Source organism: Anopheles gambiae, chromosome 3 (genome assembly GCF_943734735.2).
Source record: "Anopheles gambiae chromosome 3, idAnoGambNW_F1_1, whole genome shotgun sequence".
NCBI classification, from domain to species: domain Eukaryota; kingdom Metazoa; phylum Arthropoda; class Insecta; order Diptera; family Culicidae; genus Anopheles; species Anopheles gambiae.
The window spans coordinates 74,082,239-74,093,765 of NC_064602.1; the positions used below are offsets into that span (position 1 = coordinate 74,082,239).

General features: G+C 49.1%; 1 protein-coding gene across 4 annotated transcripts in view; it reads left to right on the forward strand.

The window, feature by feature from the left end:
- The window catches only part of LOC1270838 (zinc finger protein 423 homolog), a 79,143-nt gene extending 67,980 nt beyond the window's left edge, over positions 1-11,163 (forward strand). For all 4 annotated transcript variants that reach the window (XM_061656898.1, XM_061656899.1, XM_061656900.1 and 1 more), the window contains 6 exons: positions 5,326-5,468; positions 5,547-7,805; positions 7,883-8,002; positions 8,076-9,179; positions 9,258-9,713; positions 9,795-11,163. In XM_061656898.1, coding sequence (XP_061512882.1) covers positions 5,326-5,468; positions 5,547-7,805; positions 7,883-8,002; positions 8,076-9,179; positions 9,258-9,713; positions 9,795-11,070 — 5,358 coding nt within the window. In that variant the 3' untranslated portion in view covers positions 11,071-11,163. The remainder of the gene's footprint in view (positions 1-5,325; positions 5,469-5,546; positions 7,806-7,882; positions 8,003-8,075; positions 9,180-9,257; positions 9,714-9,794) is intronic.
- Positions 11,164-11,527: the final 364 nt, after the last annotated feature.

The window sequence follows — 11,527 nt, forward strand, 5'->3', positions numbered from 1 at the left end:
ACCAAGGTCTCCGGGCTTGCCTCTTGCCCCCGCGGTCCCAAGGCATGTGTGTGTGTGTGTGTGGGATACGACTTGCGTCCAAAGTTGTCCAAAGTTGTCCGTTCCTGGACACCAACTTGTCCTTCGCTGCCTGCTTGGTGTGTCTTAATGATTTCTTTATTAGGCATTGTGTGCACCAGTGTGACAAGCGCGCCAGACTGTAGCCCGATGATGTTGTGTAGCATTTCCCGGAAAATCGTACTATTCCACTCGGGAAACCGGCTGCCCATCCGAAGGGAGTCAGTCGAAGGGGGGCAACTTTACCACACAAACATGATTATCTGTGTTTGTTCGTGCTCATACTTCCACCCTGCAGCTGGAGAGAAAAAAAAATGCACATAGGCTCACGTTTTGCTGCACTTTGTGCAGTGTGTGTAGGATAAGCGTCGTCGTGTAAGCATCAAAAGCATTGCAAATTATGAGAGCATTGCTGATCGCTGAGCGGCATAACTCTCCTGACCCTCCCCCATTCCTATAAGAAACAGTTCATTCCAATTTGAGATTCAAAGCCTGTGGTTGCTGCGATCGAAAAAGGCATTAAATTCCAGGTTTTTTCCTCATTACTAGTTGAGACTTATCGCAGTAGTTGGTGTAAGAAATGCGTGCCTTATTAGCACGGCCGAGAAGGATGAGACAGCAGGGGAATATTGTTATTTAATTATTCATTCCTCCCCCGAATGCTCGCTGTGCGCGGCACCAACCAGTGCTTCTCCATCGTGAGAATTCATTGGACAACATCCCCGAAAAAGGGTAATAATTGTCCAATTTTTCACGCTCTCATAAAAACAGTCCGATTTGCCGATTGAACGATAACGAGTCCGTCAAGTGGCAAGTTCGAAACGAATTAATAAACCTCAGAACACAGCGCGTTACCGCAGTAAAACGCTTTTCAAACGCCTGCTCCGGTCCCAGGACGGACAGGTTTGTCGTCTCACTTCGCACCAAGTTACCGTATCCGGACCTAAACGGCACCCACTTGTTCTGCTGTCCCTTCTTTTTTTAAATGTCCCAATTTGGCATCGGTAATTAGCAATCCGTCAGTACGATCTCGCCGGGGAGCCATTTGCCAATCGTGTGTCCCCCCCCTCTCTTTCTTTCTCTTCCATCACCTCCCCTTCCTGAAGTGGTAAAACTAATGGCGCATATCGTGGTGCACCACCGGTGTATTGCTTTTAGATTAGTTGTCCAAGATTGTGCTCGTTTTGGTGCGCATTTCGTTACCGTTCGACCGATCGGGCGTGGTGGCCCAGGCACCGTGGCTGCCGTTAACCGCGATTGGTGTGCCGCCCGCCTCATGTACGGGGTGGGGGGATTGACAGGCTAAAAGTGAATGCTAATGAGCGCACCACACGGCAGTGTGATTCATCTGTTCGGCTGCGCTTGTTGGGTTGCTTGGAAAGGAGGTTCCCGCGTTTGGGTGGTCGTTGGGTGTTCCGTCAGGGGGAGGGTGAGCGTGAAGCGCGTGGTGTCACCGTCGTGGTAGCCATTTTTGTTTCTTTTTGTTTTGCAGTGCTGTCTTACTAAACCAGGTGCTTACCACAACGTTGTGTTTATGGGCGCTTTAGTGAAAACGGAAGGCATTTTGCAGCATAATTAAATAACTATCCACGATGGAGCTTTTAGGCTGGATCGTGCTTAGAAAGAGTTTTTGATCTGAAGCTAGACTATTTTAACATAATAATAGGTATTAAAACATTATTTTCAAGTAACAAATGCACAAAAATTGGCCTATACAGGGCTTTCGAGACTTTATTCGTTACCTCGCAGCTGGATAGTCAATCCTTGCTACGGGGGACGGTCCATTCTAGGCTTGAACCCATAACGAGCATGTTATTGAGTTGACGACTGTACCACGGGACCGCCCCGTGATACAGTATTTGCCGCTTAATTTTGACTCTTACTCATCTATTTATGTCTCTGGCGCATTTTTAACTGTAAGTCAATTGCTTTGTTTATATAATTTAAGCTTTTGTTTTCAAAAACTATCCAATTTAAGATAAGCAAATAATAATTTAATTGATAGAATTTAATATACAATAGTTCTTATAACAAGTTTAAAAGTATTAATGGAATGAACTTAGTTGGCATGTATTTTCAAACATAAAAAATGTCTTGAGAATTTATCAAATTTTATTAGTTTTTTCACAACAATCAAATTCAAACGGATTGCACAAATTACATTACAATACAAGAAAATATATTTTTTTAAACCATTTGTACAAAATTGATTACAAAATAATGAAAAGGTACAACAATGGAACAACACCAAAAAACTTTAGAACGTAAGCGTTGATTTTTTTTCGTTATTTTTATTTTTATTTTAACTTAACTTAATTGTTACACGGTGAGTTGGAATACGGTTTGTTTTTGAAACTTTAAGTATTAGTAAGGTTTGGTTAAGTATAAGTAAGTAAGTTTTAAAAAAGTATATAAAAAGTAATATTGTTTTAAAAAGTATATAAGTGTAGTCATCTCGCTCTTATTTGAGAGGCGATGGCCCAAGCGCCACAGATTAAGCTTAAACGACTGGAAAATTGAATATCCATAGAAAAAAAATGAAAGCTCCACAGCTTCATTGGTTTGATCAATAGATGGCGTATTAAAACTAATCATTATATTGCTATCCTTTTCTTGCAATGTGTTTCGACAAGTTTCTTCTTATTATGACCTATATAGTCTTCTAACTTTCTGATAAAATATCTATATAAACAATCGTGTGGTCAGATACGTGGGTACCGACACCAACGACCATTATTCGAATCTCACTTGTTTCAGTGCTGGTGATTTCCGTTGGAGTTAAGTATTTAAACAATCGTATCGCCGTTCTGGTTCTAGCGATGCATAACTTCAATGCAAAACCATACAACAGTACAGAGGAAATGAGAAAGCTCTCCTCCAAGCGATGAAGCTCCACTGGTTGTGGGGTATCCCACCAACAGATAGCGCCATCAGCTTTTTTGCTATTATTAGAATGCATGAGTCGTTTGCCGTCTGCTAAACGAAGTCTTTCTATATTCCGTTTAGGTAGAGAGCTTGAGTCGTTTAGAAGGCGTTTAGTGGTCGTTTAGTGGATTTGTGGCACCTGGGGGGGACTGTCGAATAAGAGGGGTTTTCAAATTACAGAGGTTCAAAGTGAATGAAAAGTCCATAAAAACTAGAAAAAGACAAAACATTTAGTATGCAGCCTTAACTGTTGCTATAGGAAACTGCGAACACGATTGCCAATTTGAGCATACATCATTCAATAACCATGGCAACTTCTTTTTCTTTTTGGCACAACAACCGCTGCCGGTCAAGGCCTGCCTGTACGGTCTATTCGGGACTTGAACCCATGAACCATGGCAACACCAGACACAATTAAGAGGGATACAGATTTCAGAGGTTTTCCAAATTAGAGGGACAAACATGTACTGGAAATGAAGGGACTGTGGAAAATGTTCAAATAAGAGAGGTTTTTTTCAAATTGGAGAGGTGTCCTATAAGAGAGGGTTTACTGTATATAATTATTATTATAATTATTTTTTGTATGTTTCCAGTACTTCCTTAACTCACTTTACAGTGGTTACACACTGATCAAACCGAAAGATTGTTCGCAAGAAACTCGTCCGTTGCTCAACTCGCAAAGAAAGCGAAACTTGAAATATCTCTGTTTCCGCAAAAGATTCCCATACTGTGTGTGTGCGAAAGCAATGGCGCAAAGAAATGAAACGGTTCTGCACAAAGCTCAGGGTACCCGCGGGATTCGCAAAACCGCCACCACCAATTCGCCGCCGGTCCAGAGAGATGTCATCTAGCTGATAAGAGAAGCTGTGGTGAACCGTATGCGTGCCGGATGCTTCTACTCGACAGAACACCGAACGCACATTGCTACGGTGCGCGGGGCCAGGTTCATCAACGGCCGATCATAAGCACACACACATTTTCACCTCAAACCGCCACCCTGTGAGCCCTATTGAAAGGTCCTCTTTATTCTTCCGTGGATGAGACTTCGAAAAATGCCGCACACTCAAAGGTGGTGTTGTCGACGACGAACGGAACGGGAGAAGGGACACACAGATTCGTCTGGTTCTGGTCTCGCTGATCCAAAGGCGCGATAAGGGGCGCAAAATAACGCAACCCGGCCCAGTTGCGCAATGCCTCGGTTGGTCCACCGAGGGAGAGAGAGAGCCCTTTTTGGGGTCGCCACTGGAACTTTGTTGGTTTGCCTGCCGCGATCAAAAGACGCGGGCCCATTTATGCATTCTTCCAGCCAATATGTATGACAACCCGACCAGTTGGGAGTTCTTTAGGCAAGAATGGTTACGGTTTCCCTGGTGCCCCGGTCCCCTGGTCCCCCCTCCCTCCATCCCTTGAGCCTGTCATAATTTGGAAGCAGCCACACTGCCAACAAAAATGCACCTGAAACGTGCAAAAATTTTGACAAGTGTGTGAGCGAAGGAGATCCCGGCTTCCCCGAGGACCGGGGGAGTGTGAATTCCACTGCTAGCGTTCTGGTGTTGTTCGCTTCATTCCTTCCTTAATTCCCGCCTGATCGCTCTTCATTCAGAGTGTTCCATTCTCTCACCTTTTTGCTTGCTGCCGGGCGCGAAGCGGGAAAAGGTCCACTGCCACCAAGACGAACTCCCTTTCTGATCATATCATCATCGAGGTGTCCTCTCTAGCTCCTCCGTTGTACAAGCTTTCATGGGGGCTTCTTTTGCCACTGAGCGGTCCGGTACGCGTCATGCGGTGGTGGTGTTTGGTGGTAGCATTCCATACGCGCACCTTTTCATCCCACTGTGTGTTCCCTCTTCCGTCGTCGCAGTAGGCGAGCGGAGCAGAAGGAGCGTGCAAAAGACGGCACACCAAACTATGCGCGGCATGACTATATTCGCAGCAGCAGCAGTAGCAGCAGTAGGCCGTTTTGTGTCATATGTTTATTCAATTCGGTTTGCAAAGATCGAGCGCGGGCGCGAATCAAACGTACACCAGCAGCACCATCGCCATCATCATCGCTGAGGTGGGCTCAAGGGGTGTTTTGTGGCATTTTTAATAATTCATTAAAATACCAAGACCCTTCTTGAAACACGTGTACCCGTGATGGCATTCTCCGGAGCAGCGAAACTTCTTAGGTGTTCCTCTTTTAAAAGAATTCCTCTGGTTTGATTCCTTGATTTGATTTTTTGGAAATATCGGTTTCATGTTAAGGTTCATGAACATGAACACAAATTCTTTGGTTTTGAACTTCAAACATTTTGAAATTTCCCTTGCGCTAATTCTTTCTTCGTTCTATTTTCTCGCCCCCAGAGCCACACGGAGCATATGCCATTCAAATGTGAGTACTGTGCTCGACTGTTTAAGCACAAACGATCGCGGGATCGCCATACGAAGCTGCATACCGGCGATCGACGCTATCGCTGTCTGCACTGTGAGGCTGCATTCTCCCGAAGGTAGTGTGTGGCACTGAAACCAACGCATCAGCCAACTCCAATGCTCTAACACCATTTTTGGTCCACTTTCTTTGGCAGTGATCATCTGAAGATACACATGAAAACGCACGACAACCAGAAACCGTTCCAGTGTACGATCTGCAACCGAGGCTACAATACGGCCGCAGCGCTAACGAGCCATATGCAAAATCACAAGAAGCAGCTGGCCCTGACCGGGAGTCCCAACCTTACGTACAGTCCACGCTCCACCACAAGCTCCCTCTCGAGTGGAGGAGGAAGTGGTGGTGGTGGTAAGCGAGGGGCAAAGTTCTCGCCCTACTCCAACGACCCACTGATGCTGATGAGCCGCGGCAACTCCAAACTGTCCTCGCCTCTTTCCAAAGCCGCAAGTAATCGAACTCCAACACCTGGGAGTACGGCCGGCGGTGGTGGCAATGCAGCTCTGGGAGGTTTGGGAAGTGGTGCGGGAGGTGGTACCGGCACCAGCCATCATCAGCAGGATCTGCTCTCCTGTCCGTACTGTACGCGGACGGATTTTGGGACGCTCGAACAGCTCGGGCTCCATGTGCAGTCGATGCACGGGCATGGTGGTGCTGGTGCATTGGGATTGCTTGCTGGCGACTCCTCAATGTCTTACTTCACACCTGCCGGTGGACGACGTGCAGTGACACCCGATGGGAGCAACGTCCCGCTCTCACTCGGTGGTCTCAGTCCGTATCCACCGATTAGCTGCGAGTTCTGCACGATGAAGTTCCCAACCGTTCCGCTCATGTTTGCCCATCTCAAGACGGCTCATCTGGATCGGTTGGCTGGCAGTGGTGGTGGTCATCAACGAAGCTCACCATCGAATGGTACCGGCAGTCCGCTCGGGTCACGTCCTCCCAGTGGGTTCCATCCGCTAGACCAGCTGCACTTTAACAAGAGCCTGCTTGGAAGTGCTTTCCCCTCCTTCTACGGTGGTGGTGGTGGTGGTGGTTCTTCCAACAGCCTTGCCGGAATGTCCGGAGGCAGTATTAAAGCGGAGCGCCGGCTAATAGCCGAACGTGATAAAAATGGAAATGAAGAAGAAGCGGGAGGCAGAAAGCGGCAGCGCAGGGGAGACGATGGAGCAGATGTTAGGGGGAGCATGTCGAAACGGGATAAGCAGGAAAAGGAGGAGGAACAAGCTATTGAAGGTGATGAGGAGGACGATGAGGATGATGATAATGATGTTGAGGGAGAAGATAATGAGGAGGGAGAAAACGAGGCTCATGGAGCGAACAATCGAAGTGAGGAGTCCGTTGGCTACAAGGAAGAAGCGATCGATACGAAGATCACACCGATCAAGCAGGAGCGAAAGGAAGAGCCTGCTGAGGGTGAGCCATCTCCTTCGACTTCTGCACGATCGTCTCCCTGTGGTGATTCCCTGGAGTTGGGAAGTGGACGTCCCGGAAGTCACCCATCGGGACGTACAAGTCCAGCAGAGCAACTCACTCCAACAGACCTGAGTCAGCCGAAGATGAAGCGTCTCAAGCTGGAGACGCCCGAAGAAGACTCACTGACCGACGGGGCGGATAGGAAGCGGATGATGATGACGGGGTCAGCAGCATCTGGAAGATCTCAAACAACTCGCGAGCAACACAAACATCGTGGTTCAGTAACAACCGCAATTGCAACAGGTCGTCGAGATAGTGAAGCGAAAGACTCACACCTCCAGCACGGCTCACTGATGCACTCCTCCACTTCGAGCAGCAACGTCCAACACTCCCAGCAGATGGGTGCCCCTACTTCTACCGGAACATCATCCCAGCACCACCATCAACCTCCCGGCGCATACCTCTGCAATCAATGTAATGCCGCACTGCCCGATTTCGAATCGTTCCGCACGCACCTCAAGGCACATCTCGAGCAGAGTGCGGCCAGTGCGGCGGCTGCCGCTGCAATGCGACTGTCTGGGGAGCATGCCAACTCGGGCAGTTCCGGAGCATCATCGTCCCTTTCGCTTACGACCTTCCTCTGTCAGCAGTGTGGTGTAACGTTGAGCTGTCAAGCGGAGTACGAACAGCACACGATTGGCCATTTCCTTGTGATGACGGTCGAGTATCGATGTCAGGGGTCAACCAGTACTGCAGGCCCTGCTAGTTGCAGTGGTAAGAGCACCTTCGGCAAGGTGGAGGACCTTCACAAACATCTGTACGAAGGGCATATGCAACTCCTCTACAAGTGTACGGTTTGTGGGGAGATGTTCGAATCCAAGGTTCAGGTGCAGGTACACTTTGCCGTGAGTCATTCGGTCGAGGTGAAGCTGTACCGCTGCTCAGCCTGTGCTGAAGTGTTCCGTTCGGAGCGTGATTTTAGGTACGTTAGCCTCTAATTTGAACTTCTCATCACAGTAGGCTTTAATGTTTACTTTTCTTCCAATTCCCAAAAATTAGGCAACACATTCGAAATCGTCACCTGACGGCAGGTGCCGTCCAGTGTATGTTCTGCCGGATGGTTTGCTCGTCCGAGCTTGAGATGCACTTCCATCTTGCGTCACACGCCAGGAAGTACAAGTAAGTTTTCCCTATCACACTCTTTTGTATGTTGTTTGCTAACTCAGCCTTATTTCCTCAATGTGTCCTTTAGATGTCCAGCCTGCCCAGAGTCGTTCCATGTGGAGTTTCTGCTCGATCGGCATATTCAAACGCATCACAGCCAGAAGGAGACGTCCTCACCGAACCGAGGCCGAGAGTCGGCCAACGGTGGCCACAACCTGTCAACTACATCCTCCTGTTCCACCAACTCAACGCCCTCAACGGCCACAGCAGTGTCGTCTACAGCTCAACCGGCCTCAACAACAACAACTGTTACCGGGCTAGACTACCTTCACCTACACGGGCAGATGGCGGCAATGGCAGCAGCTGCGGCTTGGCCCACACTGTACCAAACGGCCGCCAACAAGTTCTACAGCAGCAACCCGCTGCAAGTGGACACACTATCTCAGCTGAAGCATCCACAGCAACTACTGCACGGTTTCTACGACACCATGCTCGGTAAAGCGCAACAGCAGCAGCAACAGCGTGGTGCATTCCTTCCCGAGTCTTCCAGTGGTGGCAAGAAGAACCCCTTCGTTGCTGGCCATTCACCCAATGCCAGTGCGAACGCTACTAATGCACTGCTTGGGCTAGGCTATGGAGGTGCATCACTTACTTCAGGAAACTCCCAACAGCCAAGAACTTCCACGGTTAATGGTTCCTCTTCTGGGCTTTACTCCCCCGAGGAAGGTCCTAATGGTGGGTCGAGTGTGACCACTAGTAGCTCAAAGCTTTACTCTCCCATTGCCATGATACAGCGGTACGGTGATGGTGGTGTACTACATTCCACACCTGGTGTAGCACCGCCTACTACAAGCGGTTGCCCTTCCCGCACGGAATCTCCTACACCGAGTGGGCAACAACTTCTTCTGGCAGCTCACTCCTCACTAAGTTCACTGCCTGAACATCATCCCGAACAGCAGCAGTCGAGTAATCGAAAGACAGCCCAACAGCAGTCAGGTCCTAAGACATCATCCGGTACAATCACACCACAGCTGATTGCACCCGGCTCGAACAGCTGCTACAGCTGCGGTATCTGCGAACGGTCCGACTTTAGCACGGAGAGTGAGGTCCAAACTCATCGCAAGATTGTGCACAACTTGAAAACGGGCGTTAGTTTGCGATGTGCGTACTGCAACGGAGACTTCCGGTCGAGGTAAGTGGAAGAGTCACCCTTTACTACCGTTTGTGCCCAGGATGATCACACACCTCTTTCTTTTCTTCGGGAAAACAGGAATGAGCTCGAGAACCACATGAAGGTCGCACACAATACGGGCGGTGGCAAGCACAAGTGTTTGATCTGTGACGAAATCTTCCCATCGCCGGCAGTACTTGCCGAGCATAAGCTGACGCACTGTAAGGTGGGTGCTTCGGGACGCTGTTCGCACTGCAGTTTGCCCCTGCCCGATGCTCACACCTTCAAGCAGCATCTGCCGGCTCATCAGCAGATCGGTGGATCATCTGCTGGATCGACAGGAGGAGGCACCACCACGAATGGCTCCTCAAACGGAGGTACGTCTGGTGCAGGTAACTCCTCCACTGGACAGAGTGCGTCTTCTTCGGCCGGTGCAAATTCGAGTGGCACGGGAACAAGTTCCAACTCGAATGCGGATCAGGATCGTTTCCCTCAGCAGTGCATCTGTTGCCGACAAACGCTCAACTCTGAGTTTGAAATTAGTCTTCATGCCAAGTAAGTAGCAAAGACCAAAGACCTCTCTTCTTCCAAATGGACTACAAACTCCAAATAACACACTTTCAATGTTTAACACAGATTCCACACCAAAACCGCGGAGACTAACGAGCGCACGTGTGCTCTCTGCCTGGAGCCGTTACCTTCACAACCCGAGTCCAACACCAAGATCTGTGATCCCTGTCTGAAACGGCACAATTTCCCAACGAAGCTCCTATCGATGAACTTCCTGAAGCCTGCCACCCCATCTCTAGTGCCAACACCAACCCACGGTGGATCATCTGCAGCCGGTGTTGTTGTACCACCTACGCACGGTACAACCATTGGTAACAGTGTCGCAGCAGAAGGAAGACCACCACTACCACCGCCGCCAACATCCTCGGGAAGTCTTCAACAAGACCCACAACACCCGGGCGGCGTACGGGATGGTTCATCCTCTGCACTGTTCCAGTGCAATCTGTGCAAGAAACCGTTACCCACCGCCCAAAAGCTCCAAGAACATCTGATCGATCATACGTTCGCGGGCTGTGAGGAGCGCGGCTACGTCTGCTACCTGTGCTCGGCCGTGTTTACCTCCTCGGCCGGACTGCAGACCCATCTGCCGCTGGCGCATTCTAACGCGGCCGCCAAACCGTACGACTGTGAGCGGTGCGGTGTGGCGTACTTCTTCCGGGCCGAGCTGGAGCACCATCTGATCGATCATGAGCTGGGCAAGGCGATAAGGCCCTCCTCCTTTGAGGTAGCTTCGTCCGATGAGTGGCACACAATGGTGCAGCAGCGTTCTCCGATGGGTGAGGATGATGGTGGTGGCCACACAGGCCACATCAAGCAGGAACAGTGTGAGCCCGAGCAGGAACAGGATGGATCATCATCACCGTATCACCACCAGAAAGATGAAGATTCTGATGATGGGAACGACTTCCAACAGGCTAGAAACGGAGAGGAAACAAATGAGGTGGATATGGAGCAGGAACAGGAGGACGAGGATAATGAACAGACTCACGCTGAGGTTAACAATGGAGGACAAGCTGAACAGGATGACGAGGATGGTGTTCGTGATGATGCAGCAGTAGGCACTGAAGAGTGTAACGATGCAGCCGACGATGATGATGACGATGATGATGGTGACGTAGAAGATGAGGAGCACCAGGAACGACAGGAAGAGCAGGAAGATGAAGAAGAGTACATTGAGGTAGAGCACACTACGCTGGATGATGGTGGACGAGGAGGCAAGCAAGCAAGCGACGAACGGCTCCGTCGAACATCGAACCTGTTGATCAATGGCGGGAAGGATTGCTCTGCGCTGACTGCTACAACGACGGCAACCACTCTTCCGGTTGTAACGGCTGCTGAGTGAGGAGGACTGGGAAGGAGAACCAGTATCACTGTTATCGATAGGAATAGATTAGTATTTGAGGAAAGTGAGCAATAATGATAGTGTTGGGTGAGGGGGGGGGGGGGGGGAGAGGGGTAAATTCAGCACACTAGGAACAATCATAGATCAATGGTTGCGCACTCTTTCGATCGATTTCGTACTTTTTGGTAGATAACACCTAAAAGAGAAGGTACATTGTACAAGTTGATTGATTAGTAATTTGCTTACATTCCTTAACATATTAGCATATTAGTGAGCGTTAGAATGGACATTGTACATAGGGGGGCAAGCGAGAGCGAGAGAGCAGAGTATTGAGCTAGAAATTAAATTATAGCCGGAAAGGAGGAAGCAACAGAGGGTCAGAATCGTGTTCCTTTAATTCTTACAACAAAAAATCTCGCTAAAGAAACCTTGGGGGCATTCAAACATACAAACACAT